The 20,654-nt window shown below is 46.7% G+C and overlaps 1 protein-coding gene across 1 annotated transcript in view; it reads right to left on the reverse strand.

Annotated features, from left to right (window-relative positions):
• Positions 1-20,654, reverse strand: part of LOC137436862 (serine/threonine-protein kinase MRCK alpha) — a 57,147-nt gene that overhangs the window by 11,805 nt on the left and 24,688 nt on the right. The window contains exons 5-8 of the mRNA XM_068131037.2: positions 19,415-19,510; positions 16,291-16,439; positions 2,813-2,906; positions 2,460-2,657 (exon numbers count right to left, since the gene is read on the reverse strand). Of these exons, the coding sequence (XP_067987138.1) occupies positions 2,460-2,657; positions 2,813-2,906; positions 16,291-16,439; positions 19,415-19,510 (537 nt within the window). The remainder of the gene's footprint in view (positions 1-2,459; positions 2,658-2,812; positions 2,907-16,290; positions 16,440-19,414; positions 19,511-20,654) is intronic.

Raw genomic sequence — 20,654 nt, forward strand, 5'->3', positions numbered from 1 at the left:
GAATATTTTATCGACAACTCTGACATCATAGAGCACAAGGTATGGCAGCTATAATGGATTAAGGGGAGGGGGGGGAGGGAATTGGACATTTTCACCAAAATCGCTAAACGATTTTTTTTTTGAAACTTGGCATATGTCAAAATGATAACGATGGCATCATCCATCAGTGAAGTGGTGTTTCAGGTTGAATTGAAAATCTTATCTGAAAAATCTGAAACTTCATATATCTGATATATGACCCGATGTGAGCGAATAATTCAATTTATGACATCATAACCCATGCTAAGAAACTATGTGACATAATAGGGTGTATGGATTATACGGGTATATGGGCCAAAATAACAGTTGGCCATAATAGTAGCGTGTTCAGTTAACGATGGTATTTTAGTTCGGAATGAGCGTGTGAGACGAGACTATACGCTCTACGTGTGATGTTCTAGTTCATAAAAACAATTTTTGAATGATGTGTATGGCTGACTAATTTGTTTGGTGGAGGTCTACCATGTTTACTCGATTTCCGTAGAGGTTGAGTATTTTCTCCTGAAATTTGGGCATCAAACCAAATCTTCTTCAACTACATGGTTAACCTTGACTTTGTTTGACACTTTAAGCTTTAGTTTGGCATTCATGTTAAAACCAGGTACCACCAGAAATCCTTTGGAGAAACTTTGTTTTTGTGACACCATCTTTGATATTCAGTTATGAACTTATCCACTGCACAGCAGGAGACAGGGTTTTGTAATTGCACGTGTGTGTCTGTGTGTCCGCATGTATGTATCCGCACGCGCGTGTGTGTGCCCGTGTGTCCGGGCATGCGTGCGTGTTCAGGCCATAACTTTTTTACCATTTAAGTTTTGTCAGCAAATTTTCACCAAAGCTGTATTATGATAATATGGAGAAGGCAAATTAATAATTTGGTCAAAAGGTCAAAGTCAGCGTCATATAAAATCGTCAATTTTCATCCGATTGACCTGAAATTTTACGAATTTGCATATTGGGCCACTGAATTGGTTCACAAATCAAAAGCAAGAAGTTGTTTAGTTTTTTTAGATCTAAAGTTCAAAGGTCAAGGCGGCATACAATCATCAATTTTCTTTAACTGTCTTCATTATTTTGAGCATATAGAAGAAGTACATGTCTGAATACAAATGGACGCGGACAGGCTTTGCATTTTCAGATGCTTTCTAGTCCCCTGGATGGAAGTAAATGGCTCTTGGCTTGGTACTCATCAAGATAGATCCATGCATATGGGTCACCCCATACTTCTACTCATCTCCTGCAGGGATGGCGCACGTACAGCTCTCTGGCATTTGTCTTGTGTTCCCTAATGTGCTTTGGCTGCACCTTGTGAACATTGCCTTAAAATTGTTTTTAGTTGATATCCTGCATAATTATTTTGTTCACAGTATGTCCTGATGCTCGGTCATGATGTCTTGGCTCATTGGGAAGATTTTCTTGGAGCACCCAGTTTGATTTTTGTAATGTTAGCTAAAGTTCTCTTCTGGCCAGTGTACGATTTTTCTGGGGTTTTTTTCCTCACCACAGGTTCACGTTACTCGGATTTATCCTCTCCTTTTAATAATGTTATGTATCCCTTTTGATGAAATGTTTCACATGTTGACTGCCAACCTATATAAATTATACCACTCCCATTTGCAAGCCATGTATGCAAGTACATCTACTTTGTTTTCAAATTTTACCCTTCTATGAGCAAATCCAAGTTCATTCCTTATCCATTGCTGGTGAAACCCCACCTTACGAGAAAACTCGTAGCTGGCCTTGGGACAAGATTTTTAAATTCCGTTTGCCTGGTACGAGTTACAGTATATCGGATTATTTTTAGCACTGAATTGATGTTGGTATTACATCACTGCTAATGTTAGGTTGTGCGCTGGGTACTACGTCTTTCCTTTTCTTTTTACCTCCACCACCGAAGGTGGACTGACGTTGTTTTCACCCTTGTCTGATTCGTTTTCTGTGAGCAGAACATTCCAAAAATTTGTGGACGGATTCCACCTAGTCTTGGTGGACAGGTTGGGTGTGTAATTAGGAAGAATCGATTCGATTTTGGTGAAAATTCAGATCCAGATACGAGAATTTTTAAGTGATTCTTCATCATTGAGAGCTGGGGCCAAAAACGATATATAGCATGGTTTTTCAAAAAGTTTTGGATGAGTTGGTTAGGTGACAAGAACAAGCCAATTCGATTTTGGTTCAGGTACGGAAGTTAATTTGCCATGACACTAAACATACTCTATCCACCCTTTAATCAAAAATACGTTGTTTATCTTGTCCACAGAGTAGCGATATAGACCAACGCTCGCCTTCACAAAAACTAGTATTCCATCCCCCCTTTAGTAAGTCAGGGTGAAAATGAAGCGGCCATTCCATTGAAGATGAACGTTACACCTGCCATCGACTCACGTATAATACTAAAATGATATACAAGAGACTTTCACCTCGTGATTCATGATGTTGGAATATGTCTCCACCAGCGTGTCTGAATAAAAAGGTGTTTCTCCAAAGAGCATCTCATATATACAGATGCCCAAGGGCCACCAATCGCTTTCTGGACCATAGCGGCTGCCATCTTTCATCGCCAGCAGCATCTCAGGAGACACATAATCAGGAGTGCCCACCGCCATGGAAGAACTCACCTGAGAATACATCAAATGCTCAACTCATTAAGTTTAAATACATGTGAGTGTTTCTCGGCTGTTCTGACACTGCAGGTGCAGGAACAATCACTTTTTTGTCAATGCCTGTTGTCTTATCGATTGCCTTCAGTGGGCTAGTTGAAAAATACACCCACCATTCCATCCTCGTCTAGCTTGAGGCAGGAGCCGAAATCTGCCAGCCGAATGTGCCCTCTGGCATCAAGAAGTATGTTATCCGGCTTGATATCTCTGCAAACACAAATCAACGGTGTCAGTGTTAAAGGGGAGATAATCTCAAACCCATATGATTCGTTTTCTGCAATGACCAAAATTATCATCATTAACTATTTCCCAGAAAATAATACGATAATAACAAAAGGTGCGTAACCTCAGTGCAGGGTTTTAGTGAGGTTGCCAAGGGTGGAACCTTGCAAGTAGGCACATGCAAACGTTTTTTGCGGATTATTGTTGTACGTGAGTGAAGTCAAGAATGATATCAGAGAGGGTGCCACACTGGCACTATTTAGCATTTTAAAATTTCTTTCAAAATCCAAGATGACCACCACCAAATCGTACAAATGTACTTATTCTCATGTCTTCGCAAGGTTATTTATTTATTTATATATATATATATATATATATTTATTTGCAGTTTTGAGGTTGTTTTTTTTTACAAATAAAGGTTAATTTCTCCCTCATAGTTTAGTCACACTACAACACGTAGCCTCGCGATAGTTCAGTTATGTCTTAGTAAATGTAAGCATAGTCCTTTTCCTGTGTTAGTTTTGCGTTGAGTAGAATAATGAGAGTTTGGTCCTTCCATTGCTTATGCTGCCTCGATACTGTGGCTTTGGCGCGAAATGCCACGAGGCAGGCCTGGACAAGTCGACACAGGCCGAAGGAAGGCGGAGGAGAAGCCGACGGTAAGCGCGAGCCGCCAATCAGGGCTCGAAGGGAGTGGTTTAGCACTGCGTCAAAAGGCGTGGTTAGAACATTCGATGCGGGCTAAGGGTGTGGCAATAAAACCCTTTGCGCAAAGCCCCCACCTCAGTTCTGAGGAGAGAGGCGCTTGAACGAGTTATGGGGAGAGGCGTTTGTGAGTGTTGAACGAGTTATGGGAGAGGCGCTTGAGAGTTGAACAAGTTCTGAGGTGAGGTGCGCTGAAAGAAGTCAAACGGGTTTCGAGGGGAGAGGCGCTTGAACAAGTTGAACGCTCGGTTGAGCTTGAGGCAGATCCTCCCTATTGAGTTACGCGAGTGAAAGCGCGCCGTTGATTAATAGCGCTGTGAGAAACAGCCAAGCCGGGCGAGAGACGCGTATATCTTCTCGCCAGCCTACCTTTGTTCAAGAGACGTGCCGCAAGGATCCCTCCCGCCTGCCTCCTTGCCATCATCGAGGGACTTGCTGTGACCGCGGAGGGCCACGCCGGCGAGCTGCTCGTGAACAACGGAGCCGGCGCGTTCAACGCATGAACACCATCCTTCCTTCATTTCCCCCTGTGAGTGTGAACGGGCCCGAGTCTGGGGATAAGCTAAGACTGCTTAAGTGCCTGCTCTGTGTCTCTGCTTCTACCGATCATTGTACATAATAATTATTAAACCTGTGTTCTTCCTTCTATTCGGCTGTCTCGTCCCTTCCATCTATTGACTAAGCGTGGTACGAATTATCGCTCTAATCGGGTTCCAATATAAGATAACTGCATGGACCACGTGGTACGCCATCCGCTTGGACGTACTCAAATTACGCGTGGCTCGTGCGAGACTTGATCCCCGCTTCCGCGGCGGCGTAGGTACTTAGGTATGTGCGAGAATTGTCCCGAAACCCTGTCCTGCGTCTGCCCGGGAGTGGCGATTCAAATCTCGCGGTTGCGACGACCCAAGGGGCTTAATCTCCCCTTGGTAAGGGCAGGAGGGTCGCGCGGAATCCGTAACATTTGGTGTCAGGAATGGGATTGGACCTGGAGTGCGCTTTGCGCACTCGAAATTATGAGCGGACAAAATTTAGTCTAAGAATCAAATTTATATTCGTACCATAGCTAGCCAAGGCGGTCGAATGCCGGTGGGAGTAATAGAAGATGAGGTAGAGGTAGACCTGATAACCCAGGACCGAGAGGGCCAGTTGGAAATGGGGGAAGCCAAAGAGGGGGCGGCAGCAGGCGCTCAATTTTATGAGCGCTGGCGGTCGTCGAATAAATAATTGGAATTGAAGAAATGATTGGGGTCGAAGAGACGGGAGAGATAGGAAATAAATCACGGGAGAAGGAGATGGAATATGTACAAAGTTCGTATTCACACGTGATGCCGTGCTTGCTAACGAAATAAAAAGTTTGCAGGTGCTGGCGGAAAAGGAGGTCCCCAAGGTGAGTAGAAATAATGGCGCAAATGTGTTTGGCGCGAACGGGTTTTTGGCGCGCTTGGGAGAGACGAAACCCGGGCGGTCACGGAAGGTCCATTGTGCGGTGTATGAGGGCGACTGGCATGAGGTATGAGAGAGAGTGTGCACCAAAGCATGTGAGAGAAAAGTGTGCGACAGGGAGTGCGATGATTGGGTGTGTAACAGGAGAGTGCACACCCGTGGGTGTTACAGACTGTGTGCGGGAAGAGTGTGTAACGGAGTTTGTGAAAGGTGTGAGTGCACCTAGGACCTAGGTGTGCAGGTGCGAGTACGGTGTGTGAGGGAGAATGCACACCAAAGAATGTGGAAGGAGAGTGTGCGATGACCGAGTGTGTTACAGAGAGAGAGGGACAATGCACACCAGAGAGTGTGGAAGGAGAGTGTGCAGTAACGGAGTGTATGGGAGGCGCGGGGATGCCTGGGTGTGCGAGTGCGGAGTGCGTCGCGAGTAGTGAGGACGCGGCTCATGCATCGACACAGACCGGGGGGGCGGGGGGGGTAGCGCGTAGGGGGACGGGTAGCGTACGTGAGCCCCCGGTGAGTTGTGTGCAGCAGGGACCGGCGGGGATCGATGCCATGGCGGTTTCACAAGGACCGACGTGCACGATTCGTGCCGGCACCCGCACTGTATGGTTGATGCCGTGCCGTGGCGGCGAAGGTGCTCGGCGAGGTTCAAGGGGAGGTCGGAGATTCTGGAGCCGCGCACCTTGGCAGGTGCGGTTCTCCGACCGTGGGCAGTTGGGTCACCGTGCATGGGACCGCGAGGCCCCACGCAGGGATGGGGCTCTGAACCTTGGCCCATCCATACCTCCCCCTTTGGATCGAAAATGCCGGACGGACCCAACATAAAGGAGACAAACCACCCAAATGGATCGCTCGGCCCTCCGAGGCCGAGCCATGACAATGTATTTCTACACGAAGAGGCTCAAGTGTAGTGGACGAATGAGGATAGTGTACCCTACATGGGGGAATGGAGTGTTACCATTCCTCAAACAGGGCCCATGAGCATTAGTTTAGGGGGATGGCAGTGACAGGCACATGGGGGTGCCAGCAATGGTTACCTCCATGGGGCACCGAAGCTAGCCGAGGGAGGGCTAGGATAATGATAGGGAATTAGAAGACTTTAGAAGACATGAGATTTAAGTAGTGACATTGTACTGTAGTGGGGACGTAGGTAGATTAGATGGTTGATAATGACGAAGGGAGTGCATAGTGTAATGGGATGACGGGGAAGCACGAGTTTTAGGGGAAACCAGTTAGATAGATGATGTTGTGTGTGTGTAGTAGTGTGTGAGGAATTGTGTTGAGGCAAATGGAATTGTGTTGAAGTGTATGGAAAGAGGTGTGTGAGTACAAAAAGTGTGCGAGGGAAAAGGTGTGCGAGACAAAAGGTGTGTGAGAATATTTGTTGTGGAATGCTTGGTGTGGAATGCATGGTGTGAAGGAGTGAATGGGGGGAGATGGAACCCATTCACGGACGCCCGGGGTGGGTAGTGTAAAGTCAGGTAGAGGGCATAGGCAAAATTTGTATGGATGTTGACACCTGTGGTGCGGGCAGTAGCAAGTAGTGCTTTGTCGGGTGCGTGAGACTGTGGAATGGCTGGGCGTGTGGTTTAATTGGTGCATGTGGTTATTGGGGCACTCCGCCACTGGTAGTTTGTCGACCAGGTGAGGCCGCAGGTAGGCTCTGGGAGCCAGTTAGGGTAGTTGTGAGTTGTTGAGTGGGGCCTGAGGATCCAAAGGAAGGACCCGGGTTGCCCAATGCCAAGGTGGGCATCAGGGGGTAAAGTGCCAGGAGGGGCCTTCCCTAGTTTAGGTAGTCGCAGGATCAGGTAAGCTCGGGTGGCGACTTCAGTGGCGGAGGTGCGCAGGTAGGTAGACCTGCTAGTGGAGCCACACGACCCAGCCCCGAAATTGTGCAAGGGCACAGAGTGAAAATTTGTGGGAGTGAGACCCAAATTTCAAGGGCACCACAGAGTGGACAATGCGAATTCGGGTTTTTAGAACCACATAATTTAAAGATGGCCGATTGGCAGGGTACGACCCCGGGCAGTTTAACAGAGTAAATGTCAGTAGTGTAGTTATGAAGAGAAATCCCTTCGCACCATCCACAGCCAATCACCAAGGAGGACGGAACTCCACACCAGGGCTCTGTGAAACTGTTTGAGTGGTGAGACGCATCACGACGTAGAGTGACATTGTGTTTGTTCCATTTCTTCCTTCCTGGGAGGGATTGGGAGACGAATTTGGATTAGAGGGGGATATGGGAGACAAGACGTAGGGATGAATTGTAAATACAACGGAGGGCTAGGGTAGTGTAAGCCGACTGTGGGGGGTACGGACGGATAGGGACGAGCCTGCTCTGCTCGCTCTTCCGTGCCCCTCACGTTGCATTACCTAGTTTGTTGTGTGCCGTTGCGCCATTTCCGTTTTGCTGGTCGTGCTTTGTCTCTCCCCCCCACCCCAGGACCATTTTGGAGGTGGACCTGTGCAGCACCATCGACCTGTGCAGCATCCCTGCTGCACCCTTGTTACATCTGTGCAGCCGAACTGTGCGGCACTTTGCTGCCGTATCCTTTTGTTATAACTTTGCTGCACATGTGCAGCACTTTGCTGCCACAAACACTTTGCTGCACCTGTGCAGCACTTTGCTGCAACAAACACTTTGCTGCACATTATTACACTTATGGACCACAAGTCTTGTGGCCTTGCACCTCTGCTGTGCAGCACCTTGCTGCAGCATCACCTTGCATCTTCGGACCACTTGTTTGAGTGGCATTAATGTCACGCAGTCGGACCACATGAGGTTGGCCCTGCTTGGCAAAGAAATACAATAAACGCATTTTTTGTGCATTTTTATTATGGTGTGCTAGGGATGAGAAGATTTGTAAGGTAGATAGCCCTGAAGATCAGGAATGGCCTGTATGCTGGTCCGGGGGCTCGCCGGTTTGATAGGCACGCAGAAGAAGCAAGAAGCAAGATGCAAGAAGCAAGCAGCAAATGTCATGGATTTTGAGTGTGTTGTGTTTTTGCTGTGCTTTCTCTCCCCTCCAATCTTCTCTTCAAAAAGGACAGGTCCTGGGTCATAGAATTGTAAATAAATTAAGTTTTCTGTGCTTGTAAATATAAAAATGCTGCCCACCGGCTATGTGTTTAGTTTGACAAATTCCGCAATTCGGTTAGTTGTGGGCGTAATTCTGTTAGACAGCTACTCAATGCAGTAGGGGGGGACATATTTAGCGTTTTAAAACTGTCGCATACACGGGTTAGAGTAAATGTTAGGGGGAACCACACCTATATGTCACATGTAAATGTAAGGTTAATTTTGCATATCATTCTCAAAACCGGTCGTTCCATTTTGTTGGGGACGAGTCTGACTAGGGAGAGGGGTAGTGTTGCGGTTTTGAGATTTTTTACAAATAAAGGTTAATTTCCCCCTCATAGTTTAGTCACACAACAACACGTAGCCTCGCGATAGTTCAGTTATGTCTTAGTAAATGTAAGCATTGTCCTTTTCCTGTGTTAGTTTTGCGTTGAGTAGAATAATGAGAGTTAGGTCCTTCCATTGTTTATGCCGCCTCGATACTGTGGCTTTGGCGCAAAATGCCACGAGGCAGGCCTGGACAAGTCGAGGCAGGCCGAAGGAAGGCGGAGGAGAAGCCGACGGTAAGCGTGAGCCGCAAATCAGGGCTCGAAGGGAGTGGCTTAGCACTGCGTCAAAAGGCGTGGTTAGAACATTTGATGCGTGCTAAGGGCGTTGCAATAAAACCCTTTGCACAAAGCCCCCACCTCAGTTCTGAGGAGAGAGGCGCTTGAACGAGTTATGGGGAGAGGCGCTTGTGAGTGTTGAACGAGTTGTGGGAGAGGCGCTTGAGAGTTGAACAAGTTCTGAGGAGAGGTGCGCTGAAAGAAGTCAAACGGGTTTCGAGGGGAGAGGCGCTTGAACAAGTTGAATGCTCGGTTGAGCTTGAGGCAGATCCTCCCTATTGAGTTACGCGAGTGAAAGTGCGCCGTTGATTAATAGCACTGTGAGAAACCGCCAAGCCGGGCGAGAGACGCATATATCTTCTCGCCAGCCTGCCTTTGTTCGAGAGACGTGCCGCAAGGATCCCTCCCGCCTGCCTGCTTGCCATCATTGAGGGACGTGCTGTGACCGCGGAGGGCCACGCCGGCGAGCTGCTCCTGAACAACGGAGCCGGCACGTTCAGCGCATGAACACCATCCTTCCTTCATTTCCCCCTGTGAGTGTGAACGGGCCCGAGTCTGGATATGCTAAAACTGCTTAAGTACCTGCTCTGTGTCTCTGCTTCTACCGATCCTTGTACATAATAATTATTAAACCTGTGTTCTTCCTTCTATTCGACCGTCTCGTCCCTTCCATCTATTGACTAAGCGTGGTACGAATTATCGCTCTAATCGGGTTCCAATATAAGATAACTGCATGGACCACGTGGTACGCCATCCGCTCGGACGTACTCACATTACGCGTGGTTCGTGCGAGACTTGATCCCCGCTTTTGCGGCGGCGTAGGTACTTAGGTACATGCGAGAATTGTCCCGAAACCCTGTCCTGCATCTGCCCGGGAGTGGCGATTCAAAAAGAACAAGGGGCTTAATCTCCCCTTGGTAAGGGCAGGAGGGTTGCGCGAAAACCGTAACAATATATATATACTAGCAGAAGTACCCGGCATTGCCAGGCGGGGGAGGGGGGGGGGTGGGGAACGGGGGGGGGGGGGGGGAGCGAGCCCCTTGGCAAAGCGAGCGATTTTTTTTTTCATAGCATCATAGCGTCAAAGCGTTTCATAGCGTCATAGCGATTTTTTTTTTTCATAGCGTCATAGTGGTCATAGCATCATAGCGATTTTTCTTTTCATAGCGTCATAGCGTTCATAGCGTCATAGCGTTCATATCGTTCATAGCGTTTCATAGCGTTATAGCGATTTTTTTTTTTCATAGCGTCATAGTGTCATAGCGTTCATATCGTTCATAGCGTCATAGCGTTCATAGCGTCATAGCGTCATCACGTGATCGCTCTGAGCGAGCTCTGAGCGTCATAGCGATTTTTTTTTTTCATAGCGTTCATAACGTCATATCGTTCATAGCGTCATAGCATTCATAGCGTCATCACATGATCGCTCTGAGCGAATCAGCGCCCACCTGCTCTGATTCCGTTGATTCCGTGCGCTGAAATGCGCTGAGGTAAATATGAATAAAAAATATGGATCGTCAAATATTTTGAGTTCGGCCATGTTCGTCCCAGGCTCAATGGCCATGGCTATGCCAAATATCAAGCACGTAAGCCTCTCCATTTAGGAGTCTATCGGTAACATTACACACACACACAAACTGTGTTATATATATATATATATATATATATATATATATATATACTGTATATATATATATATATATATATATACATGTCAGGTCTCAGATTTGTTACTGCTTAATGCTCAATTATAAATGCCGGTTGACTGACGTATTACCACGTAAGCTATGTTATAAAATGCTGTTCTATAATGTTATTTCATGAGTTAATAAAATGTATTCGAACCTTAGGTAGGCTGCTTGAATCGTAGACATAAATCCTTTGATAACTTGCCAAAAACATTAACTGTTTTGTTTAATGACAGTGACGCCTGAGTTACAATGAGGTTTTTTGCTTCGCTTTCATTTAAAATGAGAAAAGGCTCGCTGAGGTCATGCTGAACAATGGTATACGTGTGCTTTTTTCAAGGCTGGTCATAAAACCACGCCCACATGCGCTTGTTTTTGCGTAATGCAAGTAGAATGACATGAACCTATCGTTAACTATATATATTTTGTTTTAATCTCAGCAACGCATGACTCTGTATAAACATGCTTTGGATTACTCATGTACACAAACCCATAAAATATATGGGTTTGTTTGGCTAAGCATACACTCTTCTCTTTGTGAGTTACAGTTCTGTTTTCTCGGAGCCCAGAAAAACAATTGGTCCAAATGATAAAGGAAAAGCTGACTCCCCCGAATGATAACGGTGGGAGGAACCTCTCCCAGTGTTGTTTGTTCCCTCGGAGATTTCCTGATAAAACGTGTCCCTATATAAATGGACTGGGAATCAATGTGTTTTCAGGAAGGCTTGACGTGGCATGAGACTGGCTCTTGCTATAGATGTCTTGGCCTCCTCCGGATCTGTATAAGTTGGTTCTTTAATAAAGCTGCGCCATTCCAGGCTATTGTGGACTTCTTTTGCAAACGAAGAGCTGATTCTTCACAGATGGTACCAGGAGTGGGGTGTCAACAGACGCGGAGGACGGGAAACGGAGCCCGATGGACAGGAGGAAGGCTGACCTGAGGCCGGCGCCGGCACGCTGATTTGATTAAAGGTGGGAGTTGTTTTATATCAGAGGGCTATTATTCCAAATTCGTACCTTCCTCCTTCGAGCGGGTTCAGTCTCCTTGTCTTCCCCGCTGTCTGCACTCGAACAGAAATTGTAAGTAGAGGCTCATTTAGGCCTCAGAATGGCGTAGCTTTGTTAAAGCCAGGATAAATAAATAATAGTAAGGATACAAGTAAGGACTTAACAGTAAGCTTAAAGTTACAGTTAGCACCAGGAGGGGAAAATGAGGTCGGACAGCCATATAGGTTGAAACCGGGTGGCCAAGATTTTTCCAGGAAGGAACAGCCCAGAGACAAGATGGGGTATGCCATTGCATGCCAGGGAACGAAGGGCTGTGGCTAAACTTAGACGGCCAAAGGGACATGGCCAGGAAGGGTGAAATGCGTAGGTACCAGGTAGGTTTGACAAGAAGGTAGTGACAACTACGAGGTCAAGCCAGGAAGCTCTAGACTAAGTTCTAGACAAGAGGTCCAGATAAAGCAGGCCAGGACCTGGTGGACAAGAGAAAATAAATAAGCTCACAGGAAATGGGCCAGGTGAAACAATTAAGGAGGTAGTTAAGCAAGCAAATCAGCGGCTAATGCCGCTCGTCCATAATCCGGACCAAGACCCCGCGAAAGGGGAGGTAGCCACCATGCCCCCAACCCCCCCCCAAGACCTGACATACACACATACATACATACATACATACATACATATACATATATGTCCTCTGAGTCATGTCAAATGACCACTAGTCCCCTACCTCAGAGACTTCCTGTTGGATCAGCTTCCAGAGCCGCATTACCATGCAGATTGAAGTCCCAGAGCTAGGTGAGTGCCGTGCGATTGGCAATCATTCGGCCCATCTTAATATGTGGCTGAGCAACCAAGTCACGTGATGCCGACAATCTAGTGGTACATGACCATGACCAATCTCTGCCTTGTGGTGGTGGTTCATACGCAGGCTATGGCTGCTTGGCTGCATCATTTTATGGGGGCGCGACTGTGCCACTGATGCAATGCTCCCTGCTACCAGTAAGCTAGCACTCGTTTTGCTGACCACAGAAGAATGACAGTTGAGTCAACCCACCTGGTGTTATTTCAACAGCATGACATGGGCTCAAACTCTACTCTAAGATCTCAAGCCAGCCACCTTAACCGTTAAGCCAACACCAATCATAATGTCTCCCTTTAACAGGTCACACTGGAGCCACCAGATGAAACTGTTGGGGCAAGCAGGATGAATTGGACACGGAGGCATTTTCTACATGTACAGTATTAAAATAAAAGCGACAGGAACAGGATTTGTACAATGGCAAGCAAACAATAATTCCCCTCACCCATAAGCAAGACCCGTGCCCAAGGCAACAATCAGATATATACACAATCACTTCGCAAAATAATTAGGGCTCACCTTTTCTCCACAGAGATGCAATTGGTGGATAAGATAAGAAGGCCCCAATCTGAGCTGTGTGACGGGCCCTACAGACCCCGCCACATCCATCTTGGAGGTTGCACCAGCTGAAAACCCATGACTCCCAGGTTCCGTGTATAGGGTGTCGACGTCCCCTTACAACCATGGTGGATAGTGCCCACCGTGTGCTCTGTTCTTTATTTTGTTGATGCTCAGTCATCGGCCACTACCCACCAACGGCCGTGAGGTTCATGCCAGCGACCCCTGCACTGAGATGTTATAACTGCCCTTCAGCACATTCATGCCAGGTCTGTCCTAGAACAGCGCGGCACACCCTAAGTTCAGCACAGCAATCAGTGCAGCGATGCGAAGAGTCGTTTATTTGTTCTTCAGAAACCAGCGATCGAGGTAAGGTGACAATGACCGACACGAGCGAGTGATCTCTTGCACTTTTATTTCCTTCTCCGAGGTGGGTGTATAACTCCTCCTGAGGTCTTTCTCGATTCTCCCCAGATTTTGTTGTTTAATTCGGGGACGTGAGCGTTTCTTGATCCGATCGATGCTTCTCCCCGATTGGTGATGTATTACCGAGGGGCATGATGGCATTCTGATCTACTTGGCGTCACCTCAACTCCGGTTGGTGCTCCTCTCCCCGATTTGTGGCCTTGCCGACAGGGCATGAATGCATCCTGATCCTTTCTTGCATTAAAAGTGAGCGTGATGCGTTGGATTGGCTTGAGGCGGTTATGAAGAGGTCTGTGCATACGGGGGATGAAGGCAGATGGGGACGAGTACACTGAATGAGACGGGAAACTGTCTGGAAAATAAACACTTGCAATTTCTGGACCCGTGACGACGTTAAGCGGGGACGCCGTACTTGCAAACTAACTGCCTTTATCGTAAAGATTCTTTAACCCCTAAGGATCATTTCCACGACAATATATCTATCTATAATTCCAGTAATCTCTGTTTGTACGTCTGTACGTTTGTACGTCTGTTTGTCTGTGACCGCTGTTTCTCGACAACCACGGGTCCGATATACTTTTAACTTGCCAGGTATATTGCTGGGGACCCGAGGATGTGCCTTTTCAAGGTTTCATATTAATCGGACAATTACTTACCGAGCTATGTCCAAAAAACGATTCAACCAATCAGAGAGCAGCGAACGATCGCGTGTGCCGAACGTGGAGGACACACTCTGCCTCGGATGGCACATTTGAGAGCGTATTCATTTATTTCACGTTTGCAAACTATGTTGGCGTTAAACTATGTTTTAAAACTAATAAAACCGAATTTGCGATTCATTCGCTTTCCTGCGCGTTTGTGCACGCGATGGCGATTTCTTTACCAAACTCCGGAAGCCGTTCGCTTTGGACCAAACCATTGCATGTAAATAGAGGGGGGGGGGATTGTCACCGTACTCGCAAGCCGTTCGCTTTGGACCAAACCATTTCATGTAAATAGAGGGGGGGGATATAATTTTAGATATAGATATAGTACGGGCAATGCCCTAGTATATATAAATTTTCATTGTTATTCAATAGTAGTGCATCAATGTGGGTCGGGTGCACATTTATCCTCGAAAAAAGTCAGAATTCGGAAACTTCACAGGGTGGGATGCTGTAGACCGATCCGACGGAGGGTTCAATGGACGGGCGCCCTCTTTAGACGCTGCCATAGTTGGGCGGCGCCCGCTTCATTCGGCTTGCTCTCCAGCGTTCAGATTACATGCAGTTACCGGTCTCAGTTCACTTTGCCGAAAGAATATCGATACAAAATATATTTGTTTGTTAGATTCATTGGAGAAGATGGAATCGTGGACGATACGACCGGTCCAACGAGCTATACGACCGGTGAGGAGCCGGTGCGGCGGCCCGCGCGGAGGTGGACTCTGAGGGAAGAATCCATGCGGGGCGGCAGTCATACACCTGCCATGACCTGGCCGTATGGAAGAGTCGATGAAGCGATAAGGAGCCGGTGAGGCGGCCCACGCGAAGGGACGGAGGCCCAGTCGGGTCTGCCAGATGAGTCGCGACCCTAGTGATCAAGGAACTTGGGGCTCGGCAGCAGCCACTCGGGGCCTAGCCGTAGTTGCCAGAGGTGGCCGGCCCGGGCGGAGGTGGACTCTGAGGGAAGAATCCATGCGTGGTGGCTGTGGTACGGCCGCCAAGACCTGGCCATATGGAGGAGTCGATGAAGGGACGGGCACCTAGTCGGGTCGGTCAGAGGAGTCGTTATCGTAGTGGTCGAGAAACTCGGGGCTAAGGCGGAAGGGGGCTCGGCATGGCGTAGCATAGGGTACGCGGTTGCTAACAAAATAGGTTTGGTGCAGGTGGAAGTGGAAACCGGGTACCCCCAGGTGCCTTCAGGGCGGCATGGCCGTGCGCCACCCGGCGATATCGCCGAAAACGGGGTTTGTATCGTGTGCCTTCAGGTGCCAGGTGTCCACGACCGCTCCACACATATGGAAAAACACGAGACAATTATCACGGACACTTTTCATGTACGATCGCGATGATAGTTGTGCTGGCGCAGCCAGCTGGAGTTAAGTTTGGATCGGGACGCCTCCCAGTAATGGCGGATGCAAGAGCGCCGCCTATCGGCGAAGGGGGCACGGTCGTCCTTATCGGATCGGTCTATAGCTGGGCTGCTATGCACAGACCGCTGATAACACCTGGCCACACCCATTTGCGGGTATAGTGGTGGAAGCATAATGAGCAATGGACTGCTGAGCAGTGGAGGAATGTGATATGGTTTGATGAGTAATCCTTCACCATGTTCTGGACTAATGTGCATGTGTGATGAGAGCCCATGGAGCTCGACAGCTCTGACTGCCTGGTTCCATCAATGTTCTTGTCGTTCCGTAATGGTGTGGGACACATTTTCCTGTCTTGGCCTAGGTCCACCTTTTCCATTGGAAGGCAGGACTGATGTAATGCACTATGTTACCATCCAGAGTGATGTGCATCCTGAGCAACCTGGGATAGGTGTATGTCAGGACGACAGTGCTCAGTCCACAGGGCATGTGTTGTCACTGGGTGGTTTGAAGAGCATAAGGATGAAGTTACCCATCTTCCCAATCATGGCCCTCCCAATCACCGTACCCCAATCCCATAGTGCAGTTGTGGGACTGTCTGAAAAGGCATCCAAGACTGTGGTTTCCGCCTCCACCAAACCGCCATGAATTGGAGGACTTCCTTCTGTAAGAATGGGGCCACATTTCTGCAGAACAGTTCCAGACCCTTGTTGACTCCATACCGCATCGTATCCATGCTATCATGGATGCACACGGTGGCCCGGAAACACTCTACTAAGTGACATTGTGTTGGTGTTTGCATTTTTATTGTCCACTACCTTTAGGTACGTTTTGAGTTTTTGTTTTTACAATTGAGATTACTATACGTGGATTCTGATTTATGTTCAGAAGCCAAGTGGTAAATAATGTAGAGCAAGGACTCACCTGTGGACATATCCCAGGGCATGTATGGAGGAAATGGCAAGAATCATTTCCGTAACATAGAAGCGGACCATATGCTCTGGAAGTCGTTCATCAAACTTGCTCAGCAAAGTGAGCAGATCGCCCCCTGCGTAATAGTCCATGAGGAGATACTGTGGGCACACACCCAGAAACATCTCATCCTCAAAAGCTTATCGTCTTTTTTGTTTGTATACAGAACAAGACTGTGGGGTAGCATCATTGCCTCGCATACTCTTTGCGAAGGACACGGTGGGATATTTAATGTGGGCCTGCAAAACACCGGGAGGATGGTTTATAGCTGGTTCGGGATTCTAAACCAGACTAGACAGCTTAAATCAGGCTGGTGTGTGCACCTCGAGGCCATCCCTTTGCATAAATAAAATTAGTCTTAAAACTAAGACAACTCGATTTGTTATTTTAAATTAACGAGTCACGTCTGAGCAGATTTTGCAAGTGGTGACAGACTCTGTTGACGGATTTGAAAAGTACTGCCTGCTCGTGTCGAAGGCAGGAGTTGATGTTTATCCACTTTGCTCAATGAATTGACAGCTGTTAGGTTTAGGGTTAAGTTAATGATACAAATTCGGAATTTTTGTCTGATTTTCATTCTGTTTATTTGGACGATTTGCTTTCTCACCCAAATGATGAGAAAGGTATACCAACTGCCGTGGGAAAGGAACAGGTTGTGGTAGATGGATATAGGGAGATCTTCGCTACCTGTTTTGGGAAGGAAGGAGAAGCGATGCTGCGTGCATGAGCCCTTCAAATCAAGTGGTTTAAAGAAAGGCACATGCCCAAAACATTGCTTCTCCTTCCTCCCCACAACAGGTAGCATAGATCTCTCTATATCCTGTTGACCATATTTATAGTCCTTGTTTCCTCCCTATCCACCCCCTTCATACGCAAACAAACTCTAGCCCCCTATAAAGCTTACTTTTCCATGACCTGTTTATTCCATCTATTTTGTCGCCATATCTTTCCAAGTGTATATTGCGATATTCTTTAATTGCCTTCTGCGTACCTGCATTTTGCTTCGGTGTAGGCCTAAAGGTCATATGTTCCAATGTTACAACTTCTACATTTCATGAGAACAACCACCCTGTTCTTCACTTTCAGCTAACCAAGCAAGCTTCCATTCTTCACCTCTGACTTTCCTTTCTGTATGAGAATTCACTTCACATTCCCCACTCCCCAATTCATCCATCCAGTTGTGTGTGCTTGTGTGTTTGTGTTTGTTGGTTGTTGGTTGTTATCTCCATATTGTGGGTTTCAGGAGGTGGAATGGAGTCCTCCCAGGTCTCGAAGTATCCACCTCCATTTCAGTAAGGGATCATGATTCATGGACCAGTTTGTGAAGTGTTCTTATTTTCAAAGTTTTGTTACGACGGCTCTTTTGACGATCGTCACCGAGTCTCGGACATCTTCAAAATGCAGTTTGTTTGTTGTAATATTCCCAGGGATGGTTTTTAAGATCTCTTTAAGGTTACTTTTTATCATTCCCGTTGCTCCAATAATCACTGGTACAATTTTGGCATTCTTCAGCTTCCAAGATATTTTCACTTCATTTTTGAGGTCTTGCTTGGTGTTTGGTGGTTTTTTTTTTTTTTTGTGTCGTTTCGGCCAAAATCGCCGAAGACTGACACCTACCTCAATTAGCAATGCATTATTTTCTTTTTTGTACCTCTGTACTATATCTGGACGCAATGCTTTGTTTTCTATGTTCATGCTTGATGGGATCATTAGGTCATACGTGAGAATTACTTCCTTGTTTTCAGTGATTGCTTTTGGTTCATGTTTCCATGAGTTTTCTGGAACTGGGATATTGAGACTTTTGCAGATGTGCCAGTGGATTACTTGACATACTTTGTTTTGCCTTTGGGTGTACAGCTGCTCTGACATGATTTTTTTACACCCCGATAGGAGGTGCCTCATACTTTCTGTTTCGACCTTGTAGAACCTACACTTGTACAATTGACTCAATTCCACCATTTTTAAAAAGCCATTATTGTAGTGTCCTTGGTCTTGGGCATGTATAATGCTTAATTCTCCATCCCAGTTGAGCTGACCTCTTCCGAGCCATACCAAAAAGCCTTAGTTCTCGACTCTAAATCTGTCCAACTCTTCTTTTCTTTTCTTTTTTACACCTTCCTGCTCTTTTATCGTTTCCCCCTTTATCGGTGTATATCCATTGACATTTCATTTTATTTTCTCTTTCTTCTTTTTTTGCAGTTTTTGGGGCTGTACTCATCGTTGTTTCAGTTTCTTGTGTGGCATCTTCCATTCGCGCCTGTCTGGAAATTTTTTGCTAAGTGGGTTAGGGCCCTCTGCCACCATCCATCCATCTACCACAACCTGTTCAATATCACCCTCACGATCAACAGTATACTCAGCCTCACCCCCTTTTCAATTTGTTTCCTTTTCGTTCCCATCAATTAACATAAAAATACTCAAACAAATTCCCGCTCATCCCTCACTGAGACCCATTCATCATTTCCTTCCCCTGTGCTTGGTCTCTTCTTCAAGACAATTTAAAATGTTCCATTCTTTCTCTGTCTGTCTCTGTCTCTGTCTCTGTCTTTCTCTTTCTCTGTCTCCCACCCCCTCCCCCTCCCCCTCTCTCCCCATTTCTCCTTCTCTCTCTCCTCCCTTTTCCTACTAACTCTCATCTTCTGAAACTTTTTTTCCTCCTCTCTCTCATTCCTGGCTTCCTCACAATCCTGCAGCCCTTGTTCTATACTCTATAGTCTACAGCATTCTTAAACTTCTGATTTTCTTCATCCTTTGAACTGCCATTCTCTCCACCTTAGCTATGTCTGTGTATTGTCTAGATTGGGATTCTGAAACGAAGGTATGTAGCAAAAAAAAAAAAAAAGGGGGGGGGGGCTCACAAAAGCCTTGATCCGCACACCCCCATATCTTTTCCCTGTAGCCTGCGCCTATCCACCGTTGGACCTTAATATAATTACTCAATAATATAGAACTGCTTGAAGGGATGGATGTCCCAATGCACCCCGTTTCTCTCTGAAGCTTTAAAACATGCTACAAACATGTAGTTCAACATGGTAGATTCAGCGTGTTGATGGTGCATGGTGCACAGCACCCTTACCAAGTAGTTGTCATCTTGGAAAGCGTAGTGTAGTTTTGTTATCCATCGGCTGTCACCAAACACAAGAACGTCTCTCTCTTCTCGAAAACAAACCGTCTGTTAGATACAGGTAAAGGTCAACCTAGTGAGGCATAAAATATTTATTTCCATGCAAGAGAGGCACAAGCAATTAACATGCAAGGAACATTGACACAGGCAAAGACAATTTGGCCCATCATGCCTGTTCTCTATTGAAACGACATTAATGAAATCTATCAGTTCATCAGCTTGATTTCATTGGGATGGGGAGAGGAAATGGGGTATGTACCGGAACACTATCAGGGTGGTATTTTTCTTGCGGTGTCGGACCCCAACATTTGCGGGGGATACGTTTCTGGAAAATGCTGTGAACGTCGAAACCGCGAATGTTGGGCATTGCTTCATTGTGAAAGGGGGATAGGTTCCTAGCGGTTCCTATTTCATGAAAGATGCCGCAAATGTCGACACGGCGAATGTCAGGCATTGCTTCAATGGAAAAAGGGGGTACAGGTTCCCGGTGGTTGCCGATTCATAGGGGGAAATTTTGAGTTGTAAAATTTTTTCCCGCTGTGAATGCACATGATTACTGTTTCATAAAACGTGTTTACAGATTTTAAAAACGACAACACCAGGTAGTAGGTACTGTTTTCAATGTTTATTGAAGGAATGTGATTACAGTTTATGAAAAGTGCTTAACCAACCATACCATAAAATTGAAAAAAAACAGCAGGTACCATTTTAAAATGTTTATTTACACAAACACGCACAATTTCAAATGATGATGATGAGGAATTAAAATCCAGTGAACTCGATGAACTCTTCTGAAGAGGATGCAGGTGAGGTTGCTGTTGAGTCATGCATTGAGAAGGAGGTAGGAGAGGGTGCTGATGCTCCTGAGATGGATGGACCAGGGTAACAAAAATGCGTGTTTGAGAACCACCTACCTGGCTCAGGCAGGTACCCATTCTCGTTGATAAGCTGCACTAGTTGAGCAGGGAACGGTTTCGGCTGCTTTGTGGTCCGCAGAGGCACGCTCGCCTGACAGTTTGACGTTGTGGAGACCGTACAGCTTCTTCAAGCGGTCAAACCATCCCCTGCTCACTCAGAATGGACTGGGGCCGCACTCGTACCTGCATTGCTCAATGCATCACTTGTAGCCGCGCCTGCATCACTTGTGTCCAGACCCGCCATGTTTGATCAATGAGCATAGCGAGAGGCAAAA

The sequence above is a fragment of the Myxine glutinosa genome, chromosome 11, assembly GCF_964187855.1.
Source record: "Myxine glutinosa chromosome 11, kmMyxGlut1.1, whole genome shotgun sequence".
NCBI classification, from domain to species: Eukaryota; Metazoa; Chordata; class Myxini; order Myxiniformes; family Myxinidae; genus Myxine; species Myxine glutinosa.